General features: G+C 48.0%; 1 protein-coding gene across 2 annotated transcripts in view; it reads right to left on the bottom strand.

The window, feature by feature from the left end:
• Positions 1–20,879, bottom strand: part of LOC144147353 (neprilysin-1-like) — a 109,025-nt gene that overhangs the window by 68,371 nt on the left and 19,775 nt on the right. For both annotated transcript variants that reach the window (XM_077679465.1, XM_077679466.1), the window contains exons 8-9: positions 7,071–7,145; positions 3,285–3,415 (exon numbers count right to left, since the gene is read on the bottom strand). In XM_077679465.1, coding sequence (XP_077535591.1) covers positions 3,285–3,415; positions 7,071–7,145 — 206 coding nt within the window. The remainder of the gene's footprint in view (positions 1–3,284; positions 3,416–7,070; positions 7,146–20,879) is intronic.

The following is a 20,879-nucleotide window of genomic DNA, read 5'->3' as shown; positions in this document are numbered from 1 at the left end:
GGTTGACCAGCTCCAACCCGGATCACCAACAACATCTAATAGACCGGGCGAGACAGGCCGCCAAAACCCACGGCTTCCTGGACTAAGGAGGTCCCCCACCTGGCGGTCAACCCAACAACATTGACTGGTCAATTAAATGTTTATTCCTCCTCTTCCATCTCGTGTGCTAAAAAATTTCCCGCGAACAGAGAATATCGTTTCCGTGCCACACGGGCAGCGAAACGTACTCGCTTCGCTCCTGAGGCTGTGGCGGAACAGGCGAAAAACTTCAATACAGCAGAAGCAGGGTTCCACTCAGTACACAGTACCGCAATCTGCCACCTTTAAACAAACATGAACAACTCCCTCGGCTTCCTGAGCTGCCCCGGCTAGTTTTGCTCTTATTTGTATGCCTTCTTTCATAAAACTAACACCATTACTTTAATGGCAAGGAAATCGCTTACAATAAAAATGCATTCAGCCGTCTGCGTGTGCGATCGGAGCGCTGTCCTCCCTCATTTCGGTGAAACATGTTCCACCCTTAAAGCTGCCTTCTCAGTACGTAAATATCCCGCGGCGGTGCACAGCGTTTTTAGTCAAAGGGTGGTTGGTTTCCAGTCCTGCCGGAACAACCGCCATCTTGAAAGCTGCGTCGTCGCGACGCCGAGACCTCGCTAGAAGGGCCGACAGGCGACCACGGATACGAACACTCCCAGTGGTTGCATATGTGAGCTCGCATCGCCGAGGTTGATGCGCTGTCGTTACATCCCGCCCCCCTCTACTGCGTTCGCATGTCCGTAGCGCACGCTCAACCAAAAATGTTTAGTACCTTAAACAAACACGCCACCCCATAATGGCTGATAAATACATCACGAGGACAGAGAGCCAGGGCGTGGGAGCACAAGCCGGGTGCATTCCGGAATACCCTATGCATATGCGTGCCGAGCGGTAGTAAGAAATATCCAAACAAGCACCGCCCGGCCAATGAAGCACACTGTAGATGCCGCGGCGAATTTCAGCGTTCCCCGCGCGTAGATGCCTGCTCGCCGGCGGGCACACGGCGGTACGGCTTTGTCGTCTGCTTTAGCGACGGTTGTTCTGGGCCTGTTTTAGCGCAGCTTCGCGTCCATTGCTCGCTCAATTCGCACAGCTTGATTAAGTTGTTTGACTGCACCTCCTGGGTAAACCGCACCCGATGGAATTAAGTGGTCGTACGGCAAAGATACGTTAAGGATTTGTTTGCAGGGCGGAAAAACAAAATGTAGAGACCACATACAGAGATCTGACCGCTAGAGAAACGCTACCTTTTGAAATTGTTTGCCACGAATGGGACTCGTTTTCTAAATTGGTGAATACCGATTCGGTTGTGTTTTAAGAGGTATTGAGGTGTTTTAAGAAGTGTTTTAAGAGGTTGTGTTTTAAGAGGCCAAAAGGCGAAAGGAACAACTGGTTCCCATAAATAGTGATTATAAAAGTTCTCTCAGCTTTCTCGAAATTCTCAAACTTACTAAACTAACTAGTTTTAATCGGCATAAATGGGCATAAGCGAATTGTTTCGGTGTCTGCGCATGTGTGGCGCGGTGGTGTAACCCCAAGCTAGCACATCAGGATGGCTAGGTTCCGCTGTCTAACCCTTCGAACGACGCTCCTCTCCGTCTTCTTTCTGCGGACGCACTGCCGGGCTACAGCGGTGGCGTCCGCCGCTCTAGCCCGGCTGTGGCCGACGCCGCCCCCGCGAATTACAGGTAACGGCTGGCAGAATCTTTGGTTTCACTCTTTGTAGAGCCACGTGTGTGAATTCAAGTGACCTCGCATGGGCAATTGTGGGTGTCGTTTAAAGCTTTGCTTTCCAATCACCTTTACAGCGTGAATTGGAACCAATTTTTTAAGAGATCAATATTAGAATTATAGATATCGCAGAGAAAGCTGTTAGCGTATGGCACGCATTTTGCAAGAAACTTTGCCCCCGACCTTGCAGGTGCTGTACGTATTTCGTCTTGGATAAAAAACGGCACTATAGATGTAGAGGGCGCAGGGAGAGAGACAGGCCGGTTCGCATTGTTGCATTTGCTGAGCGGTTATATTTTGCGTTTTTTCTGCTGTTTTGTATTTTCAGGGATGCTTTGTTTTTGGACATGCGCTTCCCTTACTAGTCACATCACTTATCTGCTGGTACTGCTACTGGTTTCAAGGGGAAGGGGGGGGATACTGCTGCCAACAAATTAAAGAGCGCCTCGTCAAAAGAGTTTTATATTGTGCTTTACTAGTCCCTCCCCCTACTCCCCCTCCCCCGTCTTGAGCTGTATGCTGGTGAGCTCCCTGCTGACCTCTAATATATCCCCTTTGCGCTTCCTTTCCTTTTCCTTTCCCTCAAACCACAACAACGATAGTCTAATTAAGTACCTTTCAGTTCATAATCGCAATATTTGTTATAAGATTCCGCAGTTCAGTGGACGGAACGGGGGCAGTGGTCAGGCGTTACGGAGACATTCACAGTGACGCACACGTCCGTAATCACTATCTCAAAATGTATATCAGTGATCAGAGTGATAATGAATGACTTGGCGCTGATCACTTCTAAAAACATTTTGTCTCGCACCATCGAGTGGATGACTGCTAAAAATATTACCCTAGGTGTAGAAATAATCGAATTAGCATTTACCTAGCTGCTGTAGGATTATTTTTCTTGCGCCACAACTGATGAAAATAAGTACACCGCTGGGCTTTAAACACGTCTCCTGCTAATGTACGTAGGGGACTCAACGGTGGCCAGGCCTAACTTTAAGGTTTAACGTTCAGGGTGATATGCGATTCCAGAGAGGAGATTGCGATTCCAACAAAACAAAAAAGTAGCGGAACCAAGTGTACCCCACAGACAGTTATGACCCTTGTTGGTTTTAAGTAGTCCGGAGGATAACATAAGGGACGGGCCGGAAACTAGCTGTAAATCGTCAGTACTTCATGTGTATTTTTTCAATACCTTGCCCAATTGCTCACTGTTGATGTTAAAATTGCGGAACATTTACAGGGAAAAAATCAGTATTTTGAATGCACCAGAATTGCCTTTAGTTGTCATGGTCGCTTTAAACTGCAAAAAAAAAATCGCATTTCGCTATTATTCTAACAAACCGAACTGGTTGGCGAACCGGTTCGGGTTGATATAGTCGAACCGGAACTGAACCGACTGAACCGGAACAGAATGATTTCACCCGAACTTGAACCGAAACCGAATCCTGAATCGGTATTTTTTTTTTGGTTCGATACAATGAAATAAACAAATAAATAAATAAATAAAGTCTACTTACAAGGGCGTGCACTTCATGAGGTTCACAGCGGCCACATAATAATCGATATACTGAACAAGCACGTCCGTTTTTCCAGTGATGTTAATATTTAGGCCTTGAAAATCCTTCTTAAAAACTTTGGCCATTGAAAACTATCAGGAAAAAATAAAAAGAATCCCACAAGCTCGATTTATCAACTGCAGGTGTCTTCTTTTAATGGACTCTTACGAATAACCTGTGTCGCGCCCCATTTGCGTCCGTTCGCAAGCAGCCGTTGGGAGCAGCGCTATCAGATTGTCCAGCAATGCCGGAGAGGAGTTCGGGTCCCTGCACATTTTAAACACGATAGTCTTTCTTGGGCTACTCATACCCTAAAAATTTGGTCTGTTGTACGCCTGTATGTCTGTCTGTCTGTCTGTCTGTCTGTCTGTCTGTCTGTCTGTCGGTCGCTCAATTCAGCCTTCCGGCCAAAAGTTAAAGGAATAGCAAATAATGGAAGCGCTAGGACAACAAGGACAAGTGAGTAGACGCACACAAGGCGCTACTCGCTGTCTACTTGTTCGTCCTAGTCTTAGCGCTGACATTATTTTCCATGTCCTACCAACAGGCCCGAACCAGCCCTCTCATTAAAGGAATATTTTAACGGCAGGTTTATACTGGCAAAGCATTTCTGTATTTCTAAATCTGGAAACATATGCTTCATTCTTGTAAACAATGTTGAGCAAAAATAAAATATTAGCCATATATGAACTAAAACATCGATGCACAACTGCTACCTGCACTGTTCTTTTAATTGAAAATAAATGTATACTTGACTTTTACGATTGCAAATAACAACAAGCCGTTGAAAACAATATTTTGACCCTAAAATGCAAAAAGAGCTCGCGCGAGCCTGGACCTCGTAGCAGTATTCCAAGTTCAACAGTAACAAAATGTTCTTATAAATTGCACGCGAGCAGTGGAACGCGGGAAAATTGAATTGACCTTCGCAAACCTCCTCCGTGTTTATCGTCGCAGGATTGAAAGGGAAAGGAAGAGCATGAGAAATTTGCGGTGGAGTGAAGAGAGACATTTACGTGGCAAGGGCGGCAGCAGCCTATAGTATTTCGACGACATTTGCACTGAAGTGAGCGATACGCAGCCATTTTTTTTTAAAGAGGCGCCATGGAGGCGCCTACGCAAATATCGTGGTAACCGTTGCAGCCGTTACACAGCAACGCAAAGGGAGTACTGCCGGCTGCAGCAAAGGGTACGTGTTCTGAAAAGCTTCTGCAAACGGCGACGTCAAGTCGCCTCAGAGACGTTGGCGTGACCGGCATTGCGAGACTGCTGCCCACTGAGTTTTACCAGGCTTCAGATGATAGGTGGTAGGTATGTGACTGTGCCGCGGGGGTTATTCGCGAAAGACTATTTTTGTGTCCTGGGGAACAGATGCTTTAGACGGCTCATAGCGTAAAAAAAACGCAGTTGCTGGCGTTTGCGGGATAGTAGCGTTTAGATGTTTCGGAAGCGCTAAGGAAGCCGTAGTTGACAAAGGCTATACTTGGTGAGGCTAATAATGGGAAGGTGTCTTAATGCATTCAGCTTATCAATGAAGGGGAGACTGCTAAACGTCACGCGGCAGCGGCTGAATGCCAGCTAGAAAAACAGCAACAGGAACACGAGAAATAAAAGCGAGGACAGGAACTAGGGAGCGAACCGAAGAACATGAGATCTAGGAATAGAAAAATGAGAACATAAACTCGAACGAGAAAAACTGCTACTCCGGCGGGTCTAAAGAATACCAGAAAAGGAAACTGACGAGAAAGGCCTGGAGCTCCGAATGTCGCCCACTCAACTTCTGGGTGACAGATGCGTGCAGTCCGCGAAGGCTGAGTAGAGATCTTATGAGACCCTATAAGGTAGGTAGAGACATAAGTCTCTTTTTGTCAGTTTTCTGCATTAGTGCAAGAATGCCCAGTTAAGCCACGAGACATGGCTGCAGCGATTGCTTACGCTATTGCCAAGCGATGCGTCTGCCGTGGTGGCCCGCTTGTCAGTGAGCAGGGGGAAGAAGACTACGACGGGGGCAAATCAAGCCTTCTTCGTGAGTACAGGCTGTCAGCTGAGACATCTCGGCATAAGTTCCGTCACACCGCGAGTAGCTAAGCGCCAATTGTACTAGAAGTTCGCCTGCAAGCTTAATTCCGACATGGAAGAGTGGCTAAAAAAACAAGGGCTTTGGGTGGGTACGAAAGGGTCATTCAGTGCTTTGGGCTAGAGCAATTTCAGCACCGATTACCTGACAACATTAGGAGACGTCTGCACGACTGGCAAGAGGTAAACCCTGCAGAGAAAGCAGCTGAACTCGCCGAGGAGTTTGCCGTACGTCGTTCGTTGGAGCCTAAAGACCCGCACAGAGATTTCATGGAGATTACTGACCGGTCTGTGCCGAAAGGCAGAGCTTTCCAGGAAAAGATCAACGCCCAGTACAGAATGAGGGCGTTTGAGATGCGGGAATGGCCTGCGTGCTTCAACCGTGGCGAAATACGGGATTTCGCAGCAAGCTGCCCAAAGGCAATGTTTGCTTTTCACTTGGTCGACCACAGTGACGATAACATGCTGCTGTGAAATCCCTACATGCGCGACAATTGTACATTATGACAAACCGCTCCGGGTGATGGGCTATTCGACGGCGACGGCTGATGTTCATCCTGCGTACCAAGATCCGCATCTGTTTACAGGGTAGTGTGTTCGGGGAAAACAGGTCGTAGAGGCGCGAAGCGTGTGCTTACCAATTGCTAAAATTAACTTAGAGGGCCCCTGTGGAGTCCTGCAGACGCAGGCCGTAGTTTCTCGTCTCCTACTACTAAAATATCTGCGCCTGTTTTCGGATAGATCCAGTAAGTTGCTGCTTGAAAGAAGCCCCGCCGAGGCATAGTTCCGCGACTGTCGAGAGCAAAATCTTATGAGCGCGTAGCGGACGCTGAGATTACTGCTTCGAAGAGCGAGGACGCTGTGGCAAGAGATAATGAATCGGCCACTCCACTGGCCCAGGTAACCGAGGGCGGTCAGCAAGAGTTCGTTGTGGTTGAATGTATTTCGACATGGCTCTCGGTTGAACGTTCGGATTTTTATGAGCAAGTACAGTCTGAGTGCGTCACGGAATACAAACACTTATGCAAGCAACCATATCACGCGAAGTAAGTTTCTGTACAAACTTTAAAATGCTGGATTTTTTGTTACATACTGTTCTTTTGTGTCAACTTTTTAAAAAATCATGTGCAGAGGAACGGGGCATGTTCTGGAAAAAAAAGGGGGGGAGGGGGTGATAGTCTTGCACATGCATATTACCTTTGGCATGAAAGAGTGTACCCGAACCCTCCCTTACCCTCACCTTGATGTGATGATGATGATTAGTGGCTCTCCCTTTGCATCGGGACGGCGGTTGTAAGCAACCGACTTCCATGTTTTATTCAACTTACTTGCCCTACTCCTAGCTAACCTAAAAAATTCCCCCAGCTTCCCCCCCCCCCCTGTTTTAAACTCCCATCGCTCCCCACTTCTTTCTTCCCCCCGCTGTTCTAAATTCTCATCCGTATGATTACTCCCGCGAGTACTCCCGCTGCATGCCATTGCGAGAAAACTACCCCCTCACGAATCCTGTCGACGCAAGTAGAGTTTTTACAATAACGCGATGCACAGCCTTTACAAAGCAACATAGATTTTGCAAAGCACCAAATATCGAAGGATACAACTTCGTGAGTAGCTGGACTTTACCAAAAGCGACTCGCTGCTTTCTGAGCAAGAACGACAGGTTTCACTCACGTTGACAGCCAACTCCTTGCTGAATTCATAAAGGCTCATTTTTTCCTCTTCGGATTTTTTTGCTTGCATGGCCAACTGAAAAGCAAAGCAAAATGCTCGTCATCATGGAAGTAATTGAGTGTTATCATCAGATTGGTAATTTACCCGCCGTGGTGGCTCAGTTTCTGAGGCATTGTGCTGCCGAGGCCAAGGACGCGGGTTCGATCCCGGCCGCGGTAGATGCTTTTCCGATGTAGGCGAAAAGAGAAAACGCCCATGTGTCAACGTTTTGGGGCAGGTCAAGCTCCAGTTTTTACTAGCACTACGAAGGCTCGCTCAAATAAGCACACTTCTCATCGTTTATTCGGTCCGTAAGGCGTATTTGTTTTATAAAATTTGAAAGAAGAAAAACTACCCTGCGTGGTTTACGGCGGCCGCACCAACTAGACCGGTGACATCCATACAAAGTGCTGCGTGATTGGATGATGTTAGAGTTCAGAATTCCAATTTCCAACCAGTTTCGCTTTCGGTTCTGCGAAACAACATTCTTAGCATCCGACATTATCGCTGGCTGGGCATTCCGGATATTTCAATTATCGGCGTACCGCGCTTCTGCCATGTTGTCGGCTGTAAAGTTCGTCAGATAAGCCTACCAGCACGGCTTGGAATCGTAACAATCACTAGCGCAGTGCGGCAGTGGTTGTACGCCCTCCGCGTCACCGGAGACGCTCAAATGCGATCAAGAAAGCTGAAATCAAATGCAGTCGTGAAGACACCACCCACACACATCAACAAGTTCTGCCATGGAGTGCTTAATAAGTGGAATTGCTTCCGTCGGTGCAGCATTTATTCACACAAATAAATGACTACACTGGAATTCCGGGTTTTCACGACTCAATGTGTTCAGGTATGCCCGCACAGTACATGCTTTAAAGGGACACTGAAGTGAAGTTGTCAATTTCCCGTTTTTGCTTGCACTGCGCAGACTGGCTCAAATTAACACACTTTTCATCGTTTATCCGGTTGATAAGTCGGTAATTATTTTATAAAGCCCGAAAAAAAAACTACCTTGCGCGGTCTGCTGCAGCCGCACCAACTAAAGGCTGTGACGTCGGGAGGAGGTGCACGTGATTGGACGATGCCCAAGATTAGCATTCAAAGAAGTTTCGGTTTCGGTTCTGTAAAACAACATGCTTGACATCCGACCTTATCGTTGGATGGACATTCTGGATATCTCAATAAGCGCCATACCGCGCGTCTGCCATGTTGTCGGCTGTAAAATGCACAAGATAAGCCTCCCAGGACGGCTTGGAATCGTAGCAATCACTAGCCCAGCCCTACGCAGTGGATGGATGCCCTCCGCGTCACCGCAGACGGTCAAATGCCATGCGCTTTTCCCCCATATTTGGAGCTTGCCTCACTCATGCCTGTATCGTAAAAAGCGTGTTCGCACCAGGCCAAGGGTCTGGTGATTCTGGCCTGTGCCCACTGCCCGCAAGCAGTCGTGCTTATGGCAACAGCACGCCAACGAGAACTCGCTAGCGCGTCAGTGTCAGCCTGCGCGCGTTCTGCGAACTCGCTCGTAGGGCAGTGAACATTACGGCCGAAAAAGAGTGAACTCGGTATAAAAAACATCGACCAAAAACGAAAAAATCAAATTACAGAAAAAAGGTACCTCGGGGATTCGAACTTGCGAATAGCAAAATACGAAACCTGGCACTCTAGACCACTCGGCCACGGACTTTTTTTCTTTATTGCCTGCTTGGCGACAACACAATACGCACTGTCGATCAGTACACAAATTAGTAGCTCTAGCCACCAATCGGCTGAAGGGAGTGGCTTAAAACATCTTAAATTGCGCTAGAACATCCAGAATGGGTAACCACTCGGGTTCTGACGGCATGTCTCGATAAACTTCTCTTATATAAGCAACGCTTTCAATGAAGTACTCTCGCACTGTGCGAGCATCCTCTTCGGCATTTTGAACCGCCATGCGAGTCTTCCACATAGAATTCAGACTAAGTGCCATGAACATATCATAGGGCACGCCTCCACCATTTTTTACGGGCAAAAAGCGAATGCCATAAGGCGTTAATGGTAAGTCTTTTTTCAGGGTTCGTTCGAGGATGCCCCTGTGAAACACCGCATCCCAACAGTCCAGAAATATGTGCGCAATTGTTTCCAGCTTTTTGAATAATCTACAGTTAAGTGTCCATGGGTGTACATATAGTCCTTTTCCCTGCAGCCAGGGTTTTACCGGTAGCGTGCCACTATGAAATTTAAAGAAGAAAGATTTAACAGATGAATGTACTGGCATTCGTTTCACTTTTTTTAGAACATCTTTTCCTGGACCCACTGCATATAACTGACGATAAACCGGAACAGGCAGACACACATCAATCATATCTTTGTACAAACGTTTCCGCGGTACACTACTTAAATACTCCGAGGAAAACCTAACCCTTAAAATCCTAAAAGCATCCGCCACTTCGCGCAAAAACCCACGCACACGTACACATCGCATTTCAGAAGTTGAAACTACATAGTCTGGAATAACATCACGTATTCGGACTTGTACCACAGTACGTAGAAAGCAATCTCTCTGATCTCTCAGAAACATAAACCTAGAAACTATTTGTCGGATAAACAAATGTGCCAGTCCCAATCCACCACTTTTCACCGAGCGAAACAAATTAGGTCGACTCATGCGCTCCCAACTTGAGCTCCACAAAAACACCGCAAACACTCTGTGCAGCTTTTGTATGTTCCTTCTTGACATACAAATCGCCTGTAGGACGTACCATACCTTGGCAACAGCAAACACATTACATACTGATGCACGGGCAAACATTGACAGATCCCTTCCACCCCATTGTGTTACTTTCTCTCCAACTTTATCAGTTTCTCCGCCCAAGTACTCTCTAGCGTCCTGGTAGTTTTCAAGTGGGATGCCCAGATACCTGGCCGGAGTTGTCGTCCAACGCATGTTCTCGAAAAACACTGGCCTGCTTTGCCAGTCACCGTGCCAAAATCCTATGCACTTGTTCCACTTAACTGCACTGGCAGACAACTCGCAAAATTGCTTTAGATCGTTCACCACCTCACTCACACTACGAAAATCAGCGGTGTCATCGGCATATGACAAAATTTTAACTTCACTGGAGTGCAAACGGAATCCATGTATATTTCCATTTTGAAGAATCTTTAAACAAAGGGGTTCAAGATAAATCGCAAACAACAAGGGACTCAAGGGGCACTCCTGCCTCACCGACGACAGTATATCAAAACTTCGTCCCACTCTTTTGTTTACAATAACACTAGCTGAGCACTGAGTGTACGACATTTTTACACCTTCGATGATGACGGATCCTAAGTTAACGTGTTCTAACACTGAGAAATGAATGTTATGCGCAACACGGTCAACGGCCTTCTGCAAATCAATTTGGATCATCCCCACGTGGCCCCCTAGAGCGTCGCAACACTCTAATACACTTCTTGCGACATGAATATTGGTAAAAATAGATCGTCCCTGAATTCCACATGTTTGAAGGGTTCCAACAATTGTTTTTATTACTCCTTGCAATCTTCTAGCCAAAACCTTCATGCAAATGTTGTAATCAGCAGTCGTTAAGCTGATTGGCCGATACGACTCTGCCGCCAACAGTTTTTCAGGATCATCAGTTTTAGGAATTCACACAATATGGCTATTCCGGAACGAAGGCAGTGTTCTCTTGGATTCATACGCTTCCGTTATGACCCTGTACAAAATTACTGCTATATCTTCTTTGGAGAACTTGTAAAACTCGGTTCCCAATCCATCTGGCCCCGGTGACTTCCCTATGGATAATTCGTCGATGGCTTTATTTATCTCCTGCAAACTGATCGGCGCCTCCATGCTTGCTCTGTCATCATCACTTAACTTTGGCATTGACGGCAAGAAAGTTTGTTCGTAATCTTTACTGCTCGTAATCTTTACTGCCTTGCTTTCCAGTTCCCAGCAGTTTATTTATTTATTTATTTATTTATTTCAATACCTTCAAAGCCCAGAGGGCGTTACAGAAGGGAGTGGTCACTGGCATTATCACCAGAAAACAAAAACAAAAGTGAAACAAAACATTGGGGACAAGAAAAAAAAAACAATAGTGGACAACAAAAATGCAAGGTAGTATACACAACAGAGTCAATAACATAAATGCAATTATAAGGAACAAAAGTATTTTTCGATGGCAATCTTAAATGAAGGTACATCGATTATACTAGCTATTGCAGGGGGCAGGTGATTATAATGTTAAAAAAACGCGCCCTCCACGACTTCAGAGTCCCTAGAAACCACATTATTGTATCGAGTAGCTTTAATCTCATTCTTTTTCGCATAACCCTTTTCGTCACTCAGCGAACGTTTGGTTGGCGTTTCGCCCAACCAGAGTCGGTCTGCCCGTGCGCGCACTATGGCACCCCTGTACTTTTCGATGTCAATGGCCTGCAACTTATTTTTAACCTCTCTTATTTCTTTTGTAAAAGTTCCGGCTGTGCAACTGCCTTTGTAGTTGTGTTTCCTCCTCCTTTTCTTTATGACGTATGACGGACGATCTTTCTATTGCACTGATCTTAACGTCACTTTTTAGCTGTTATCAGACAGTGATAAGTGACCCACTTTCTGTTCCGATTGCCTGCGATAATCTTTTCTTTACACCAGTTGTGAATGGTTCATCATTGAGTATTTTGGCATTGAATTTCCAGGTATCCCAGCTAAAGCGAGTTTTTCTTTGCTTCTGACCTATTGTAAACGTCACCATGGTGTGGTCGCTGAAGGACAGCGGTTTCACGTTGTAGGCCTCGCACAGAGGCACAAAACCCAGTGATACGTAAACTCTGTCTAATATTGCGTGACTGTCACGTTGAAAATGTGTGTACTGTGGTGCATTCATGTTCGACAGAACACACGCGACGTCCTCTAGGCCAAACTCATGCACTAGGCTATTTAAAACCATCGCACTCAAATCATGTGTCGACGGTTTTCTTGCTCTATCAGTGCTTGAACAGACGCAGTTGAAATCGCCAAGAAATATTACGTGCCTTTCGCAGTTTAAATACACTTTCAAACTTTCAAAAAAAAAAAGGCGGTGATCCACTTCCTTATTTGGCGCATATACACAAATCACTCTCCATGCCAATTCCGAGTACAAAAAAAAATAGCACACAATAAAGCGACCACGTTCGCAAACACTGACACTTTCTTCAAAAATTCCCGCAGAATTACGCAGAAAAAGCGCACATCCAGCCGACGCGCCTACCGAGTGGGACACGCAAACGTTATATCGTGCTCTGAAAGTTTGCACCATCCGGTCCGTTTGCTCCTGACTTTCAATTTTCGTCTCTTAAACGGCGATTATGTCGATATCGTCTTCCAGAAAAAGGCGTTTAAGCTGGTACTGTCTCCTTTTTGACGACGGGCTCCTGACGTTGATTGTTGCCACATTAAGTGCTGAAGGAGATTCGTTGCCATTCACATTAATGAGCGTGTGGACAGGATGGTGCTTTCATTAATGCCAGGAAGAGGAACGAATCGCTGTAGTCAGCAAAATGCGCCGTCGAAATGACATAGAAGCTGTCATGTGCCCCATACCAATTTATGGCACCTGTTCGGACCTCGACAATATCCTTACGTTGTCCTGCCCCCCCCCCCCATACACTACAGAAAGCACCACGGGTACGGGGCGTGGATTCAAAAGCAGCGCAGAATACACTACTGCATTACGGACCAGGATTCTCAGACACAAGGATGACCGACGCTGGCTCACTCGCACACCGGCGCACACCACTCGCGCGACTACGTCGGCGTCTTCGCCGGCGTCGACGCTGACTCCCTCCTGTCCGGGGAAACGCTACGCTTGGTCTTCTGTGTGGAACGCCGCCCCAGCACCGCTACCGCTTTCCAAGGCGGCTCGTCGGAAGCCGCATTGTCGCCTTCTGTCATTTCGGCGTTACTCTCGCGTCCATACTTTCCGCAGGTGCTACTAGCGAGGTCCTTGCTCTTGTCCATATCGATGGTGACATCGTCTGACTCCTTCCCACCGTCCGCTTGGTCGGTTTCCAGGATGGCTCCGCCTTGGGCAGCTTGGTTCACTGGTGGCAGTGATAAGTCGTCCGTGTTGAGGCCCGGCCGGTCATTTCCTTTTCCCTGTCCCTCTTTGCCAGCTTGTACGGTGGGTGACTTGCACGTCGGCAGGTCCTTGAGCTCATGCGTCGACGCTGGCTCGTTTCCCCCTCCTCCAGCGGCGACTTCTTCCGCTTCAGCTTCATCCATGAGGTGCTCAGATTTGTCGTCACACCCCACTGGTCCTGCGACAGTGGCGTAAGTTTGCACACACTGTGAGGCCTCGTGGCCAAAACGACGACGAGCGCAGCTACACTGCCGTCGAACGTGTCCAGAACGCTGACACGGCAGGCAAAGCGGCAGACGCCCCGGAACGACTACGAGTGCGTTGTCCCCGGCGATTTGGAGCTGGTGGGACACGTCGTCGGGGGTGACGCCTGCCTTGAGTTTCAGCGACACAAGGCGCGTTGTCGAGCCCTTGTCGCCGCACCCAGACACACGCCACCGGTCTCTTGCGACGTCAGTCCCAACGCCGCACGGCGCAAACGCGGCTCGCACCATGTCGTCGGGCACACCATCAAGAACCCAGAGCACTTTAACTCGCAGCACCTGGTTATTCGGGTCGATGACCATGCTCGGGTCGATGACCACGGGTCGATTCGGGTCGATGAAAATCAACCAACTTTTTGGCACTTTCGGCGTCCTTCAATGTTACTGCCCACACGTGATTCATTTGGAACGCTCCCAACGCTATCACGTCGGGGAGCAGTTCCAAGTGTGCGAGCGCGTCTCGAAAATCTTCCACTCGATAAGGCCTCGCTTTGACGTCAGCGTGCAAGAATACTGTGTTCAAAACGAACCGACCTGATGGCAGTTGAGGCAGAATTATCTGGTAGTCCTGCGCTTCGTTTTCCGTTGTCCTGTTTCCGCGGCCCGAAGCCGCAATGACCGCTCCAACTGAGCAGCTCGACATCTTGCGTCCGCCCGCTAGCGCTACCGGAAGCACAGTCCTCGGCCACGGACCAACGCTGACGGAGTTGTAAATATAAGGTATACAATGTAGAACCAGTTTACACTTTTATTTAGTTTTAGCATTTCAAACAGCTTCGGTGACTATTTGTTGTATGACGCTCGTGTAGTAAGCATCCCCCAAATTTCCAAAATATCTCATGTCTAGCAATTGCATTTCTTAGACGGAAAAGCGTTCGCAGATGTTTGATCGTGCTGCTGACCGCTGTGCTTGTTCTCCAAGCGCAAAAAAATTCTTCCTGTTCACTGCTTTTACGCTGTACGGTAAAAGTTTCAGCTGATTTTATTTCCTTAGTACCTATATTGACTTCGCTGACTCTTCTCCCGCCTTCAAGTGGCCTTAGATTTTCCTATTAGCGTACCAGTCAGCGAAGCGTCGCATCTGCGCTTGTGCAGCGCTTGTGTGGAGCGACCTGGACTTGGAGCTTGATACAGTGTATAAACAAACAAAGTAAAGAAAGGCACATTCTCCTATTCACAAAAGTGCAGTTTCAACTGAGCGAACGAATCGCGACGACCCGTCGGCGGCCGGCGGACTAAACGCTGGGCCGACTGACTCTGTCGGAAGGTCGGCGAGCCGTGCAGTAGCGCAGTCAAGCCAAGTCATTTCCTTTTGAAGTCACACTAAAACGCCACAGAAAATGGGCGAGGATGCAAAGAGGAAGACAGCATTTTCGAAATGATTTTAGATGCGGAGCATCTCTTGCTCGGGGGGTTGTCACTTTTCCATGCCCCGTCCGCAGCACCTCTGATGATGTTGAAGAAAAAGGAAGAAAAAGGAGGAGAAGAAGACAAAGGTGTGAAGAGGAGGGCGGTACGTTGCTCTCAGTCGGTGCACCAACGTCTACAACCTTTACCTCGTCAACGCTTATATGCGAAGCATCTCTTGCTCGAGGGCATGTCACTTGTCCGTGCCCCGTCCGCAGCGCATCTAATGATGATTGTGGCAGGGTGCCCCAAGGGATTTGCCAACCAAAGAATCCATCACGAGGTAGCTTCGCGTTCAACCACCGTCGTCATCTACCCGTAGGGAAAAGTAACCGCTGAAGAAGGAGAAGAAGACAAAGCTGCTCAGAGGAGGGCGTGTACGTTGCTAATACATCACGACATAGCTTCGCGTTCAACCACCGTCGTCATCTTAACGTACGGGAACCGCTGAAGAAGAAGGAGAAGAAGACAAAGCTGCGAAGAGGAGGACGTGTACGTTGCTCTCAGCCGGTGCATCAACGTCAACAACCTTTATCTCCCCAACGCTGACGGAGACTACCTATTCTCCCACAGAGACGACAACATCGACAAGAACATGATGGACGAGTTTCGGCGCCTCGAGAACCACCACCTACTCACCGTCACACAACAGTACTTGCGTGCCTTTGCCACCGGTGTGGACCCGGACGCGGAATTCCCTCTGGCGCTACTAAACACCAGGGGCGGTATTCTCGTAACTGTCCCTTTTGAAAACGTCCCTTTCGCGTCCCTTTCATCGTGACGTACTTCCGGTTTAGAAGTGGACGTTGGCAGCATGGAAAAAGGTTGGCAGTAGGTTTGCCGCGCTTGCGTCACGTCACTTCCGGTTGTTTGATTTTAGCCAATCAGGGCTCGCCAAAAGGGACACTTTTGAAAGGGACGCAAAAGGAACAAAACACGAGAATACCGCCCCAGATCACTCAACATAACGGCTACACAATAGACCCACACGGAACCCCCATGATGCTTCACATCCTCATCAGGGTTCCCCACGGGAAGATGGTGTAAGTTTCTTCGGCCGAAGGCGCCGAGGGCTACGTTCGCGAGCTGGCGCGCGACGTTATCGCTGGGCAGCCCACTGTACAACCTGGCGTGCTGGGTGTTCATGTTAACGGCGGGCGGAACGTCGCTGCAGCAGGCGCAGCCACCGAGTAAGCCATGGGGACTATCCCCCACACCATTACCATTTGCGGCATCGTGGGGAACCCCCTGAGCCGTCGTCGAGCAGCACGGGCGTCATCGTGGTTGACGACATGACAATCCCTGCCGAGGCAGTCGTCTCCAGCCTCGATACGCCCGTGCCGGTGCAGTCGGCCATTCGCAGGGGGCGTGCAGTGTATCTGCGATTCTCGGCACCCATCGTCCTGCGGAGGAAGCGCTGCACAAGCTTTGGCGGCCGGTGAGGTAGTGTCTGCCGCGACCGCTGCAGTGCGACAGGGGCGGCGGGCTCGACCACGCCACAGCAAGCTGCAACCGCGAGAGGTGATAGCGATGCGGGGGTTCCCACCGCATGACAATGTGCAAGGCAGAGAAGCCTTTCCGCACTAACTGCGACGGCGTCCACGCAGCGCTCGATCGCCTCTGTCCTGCGCTGGCAGGAAGAGCGCCGAATGTGTGCTGCCCTAGCACGAGCGCAGGCACCAACCTCTCCTGTGGACGCTCGAGAAGAATTAAGAAATAAAGAAATAAAAAATAGCGGTTTATTCCTGGGCAACAAAACCAAAAATGACATGCACAGACACAGCATCTTCGAACACATAACGGTCATGGGAACAACGCGACAGTGGGGGTGCCTCAATTCACGCGCGTCCTCCGTACACGAAGGCGCTGGCATTGCGGCGCCAACTGTCGGCGCTCATTAGCGTCATGATGCGCTACTTCACTTCGCCTCTCCTAGACGGCAGCACCATCTGAATGAGTCATAGGGAAGGACATAAGGCGCGTTCGCAGAGATGCTTACGTTTCAGTGCATTGCACAGTTGGTAGAGCGCCTCGTACCTCCCGTTGCGTCGAGAGGCGAGAGAGCTCGCGGGCTAGAATCCGGCCGCCGCCGCGTCAATGGCACTTTTTTTGGTGACGTCGCTTCCGTGACGGGTATGACCTCAGTAAGATCTTGGTGTACCCGGGCATAAATCACTTTCGTGTTAACAAAAATGTCATTCGCGGTGTTCTTACGTTTTACTGGAGTAGACCACAGGCCTTTGAACAAGGCATACATAAAACAAGTAATGAGCAGTGGAAGGCCGAATTGCTCAGCTCTGTTCCCGGGGTACAGGCTGATATCATATAACTGGCAGAGGACGCTGCCAGGGACCACGAGTTCTTGACCGCCGTCTGATGGGACGAAGGTTCCAGACATTCCAGCACGGTGCGTTCGCCTTTAAAAGGGTGACAATAAAGTATGTTCCCTCTTTCTCTCTACGCTTGTCTTAAAAACTTTCTACATATCCAGTAACCCACGCAAGTGTTATATGGAAATGCCCTCAACCCAATATGTACGGCAGCTTTTTTTTCCACCAAGCAAAATATACTTGAAAGCCAGTGAGGTCAAACGATGAACACATCTATGGTAAAGCTGTTTACGAAAAAATAGGTTGAGCGTTTTTTTACCAGACTAGTAGCATGCTATCGAATACATAACTTTATCTTATATACAGCACCCCGAACAAATGCCTGATACACCGCGAGGTATATAGTTGTGAGAATATTTTCGAATTGGTCACGCTTTAGAGCCAGTGCACTAGCCGCGCAGTTCACGAAAAGGCCGGAATCGTGTGCCATCGTCAGCAAAAGAATGTCTTGTGAAAAAGGTCGAGCAAACAAGAACTCGTGTCCGTTTGTAAGCAACGCTGAGTGATAGAATACCGAACCAGCATGGCGAGGCATGGCATGAATTGGCATGGGCTCGCCAGGCTCGATGTACACGTAGGTTAAGGGTCGATTATTTTACGCTCCTTCCACCTCTGTCACGAAGGTTCGCAGCTCTTCTACTTTGACTGTCAGCCTACCAAGGATTTTCCGCGTGGAGGTCGCAATGCTTCGTATAAGATGCTGATAAAATCCTCCCCCATTCTAAAAAATAATTTTTGTCTTGTACGATTTGATGGATTCACTGATTATGGCTGCTCCGAGTATACTGCCAACGACATAAATTGCCAACTGTAGTTTTTCTGTTGTTCTTGTAAATTCGGAATTCATTTCTTTCAGATAGTGCTTGATCGTAGCCGGAAGTACAAATGTGCTCGCTGTGGTTCCTAATGTCCCGCTTGCCATTCTCCATGTTCGAATTTCTTCCGTTATTCTTCCCTGGCCGTCGTGTTTCCGCCATCAAAAACGACAAGATTCTCGGTCTTCTTCATTGATGCTTATCTGCAAAAATGTTTTTCTAAGCGTCCGGTTTGTGCTATGTTTTCTTTTCGGAAAAGTGACAGTATGTCTTCGCTGAAGCTCTGACCCGCATCTAAGTTGTCGTTGAGCGATCTGTTTTCCATCGAGCTTTCCGACGCGTCAAAAACGACTAACTTTCGTGATTGCTCGCACCTCCCGAATTACTGCATGCGTGGTGAGGCATACAGTAAGAAAGATAGTTGGCTTGTCCTTTTGCCTTTTTAACTGTTTCGGCTACACCAGAGGTGAAATACTTTTATATCACCTCGTCATATCTCCTGAGAGAATCACACTTCTTAAGCCTGGTCGTTAGTGTAGTAGCCTTTTCGTTGCAATTTATTTGTTGGTGTCCAGTTTCACGTTTTCTATCCGTGAAAGACCTACCAAGCAGTGCCCATTCTTCTCAGATATATACTCCTCGAACCACTTCAGGATTTTGTCTTCGGAGCTTGGTTGACCATGTTTTGTTGCTAGGCCGATCGACCGGAAACTACAAATTTTCTGCAATTCGTCTGGCATTCCTTTGTCAGCAGTTTCAATGTGAAGTTTTATGATTGCCTGTCCCTTTGTTACTTTCAGCTTGTTTTGTTGGCATGGTCGTTGAACTATCCATCCAAGCGTTTTATCCGCAGCCATTAGCTTGTCACCTAGTCGTTTCATTTGTCCCGTGAAAAACTCCCAATAATAATCAGAGCCAATTAGCAACCCTATGGAACTTTTCGTGCTTGTTTTGTTCGTCTGGTCGGCAATCTCCAACTGTAATTTCTTCACTTCTTCGCTAATTTCTTTTCTGCGTTCTGGCAGACAATTACGGGATATCACATCCACTTTTAGTACGTCAATAACATTTTCAGAGCTTTTCGTTTGAGGCCCTACTTTTACTTGTACCACGTCCATAATCTTCACCGTTTGATTACCGCCGAACGAGCGAATAGTCAACCGTTCTTGTTTGATGACATTTGCTTCTATTGATTCTGCCATTCCGGCTATAATGAATGATCTTTGGCTGCCGATGCTAAGTAACAGTCTGACGTAGCTCTCTGAGGATTCTCCTTTAATCCAAGCTATCGCAGTTTGTAGGAGCACGCATTGCTTTTCTTGCCGTTCAATGGTATGCACGCTGCACGCGGTCGATTCTTCTGGTTGCCCCATTGCGGCGTGTTGTTCTGCTTTTGCTTCTCGTTTCGTCCGACACATTGACGTCGCCTGCCTTCCTTTGCATTGTTTGCATGGCACATTAGCTCTGCAAACATGTGCCGTGTAATTTGGCCGCGTACACCTGAAGCATGTCCTGCTGGCTGCGAGGGCCGCCTTTTTCTCTTCCATCAGGAGGCTGCGCCGACAATCTTCTTTCGCATGGTTTCTTTGTTTGCAAATGATGCACACTCTTCCAGAATAGCTCTAAAAACTCGATGTTGTTGGAAACTGTCTAGTACTTTCTCTTGTCTGTTTCTGAGACCCAGATCTTGGCTCCTGTTCTGTCTCCTCTCTCAAGTTTACTTGATGCCGAATAAATTCAAGAAGTCATGCTAGGGCTCCCGCACTTGTTTTTCCTGCTGACTCACTTTGCTCTCCTTCTTCCCTTCACTGTCCTGCCTATTCTGAGCCATCTCCTTCAACTTGAACTCCACTGATAACTCTGATGGAATAACTCTCTTCAGCACTGGCATGATCATTGGTGCATAGAACTCGGGTTCTGCATTCAGGGAATCGAGGGTAAGCATGTTCACTTGTACGGCTTGGGATAGCTTTCTTAGCTCTTCGGTATCCCTCGCTGATTTCACCTTTGGAAGGTTTAGCAGTTCGCGCATGTGCAGACCCACTGATCTTTCATTCCTTCCGAACTTGTCCCTTAATAACCATATTGGGTGTTAATAGTTCATCTCAGCGGAAAACTGCAGTCCTTCTATTGTAGCCACTGCCTTGCCAGTTAATGAAGCCATCAAATAGTTGAACTTCTGTGCTTTAGTCATGTTAGGCCTGTCGTGAGCTGATGATTTGTATTGAGTCCAAAATCTGTTCCACTCCAACTCATTTCCATCGAATTTTATAAGCTCCAGGTACGGCAGCTTGACCAGCTCCACGTCATCTGGCCTGGCGTTGTGCTGAGTGCTCTTTGCTAACGTCTGGATGTTAATCTGGGCATTTACTCTAATTGGGATGGACTCCGCAACGCTTATCTCAAGCTTCGGTAGGATAGCCAATATCTTCATGTCTTATTCAATTATTCTCTCAAATTCACTATCTGCAACTTCATCCATTAAATATTGCTCCATTTCGTTGTTTGCTTCTTTTAGTCGCGCTTCTGGTCCCTTTATCTGTGCTCGCGTTCAGCAAAGCGCCATTCTTTCGGTTCCTTCTATTTGCTGTTCGGCTGCGTTGATGAGCTGCGTTATTTGCGACAGCAAAGCCTTCCTCTTCTTCGTTACAATCTCTTTGCTCATCTTGGAAGATGGTTGTCTGAAGCTCTCTTACGTTTCAGTCAACTCGTCGGATCCCGTTTATTTCCGCGGTAGCCTCCTCGTTGTTAGGACCAGGTCGATCCAGACCAGGCCGCGCTGTGTCTGTTG

The sequence above is a fragment of the Haemaphysalis longicornis genome, unplaced genomic scaffold (genome assembly GCF_048455015.1).
Source record: "Haemaphysalis longicornis isolate Haplotype H1 unplaced genomic scaffold, Haemaphysalis longicornis Haplotype H1 scaffold_7, whole genome shotgun sequence".
In the NCBI taxonomy this organism is placed as follows: domain Eukaryota; kingdom Metazoa; phylum Arthropoda; class Arachnida; order Ixodida; family Ixodidae; genus Haemaphysalis; species Haemaphysalis longicornis.
The sequence above is the reverse complement of the archived record's forward strand: the minus strand, read 5'-3'. Positions and strand labels throughout refer to the sequence as shown.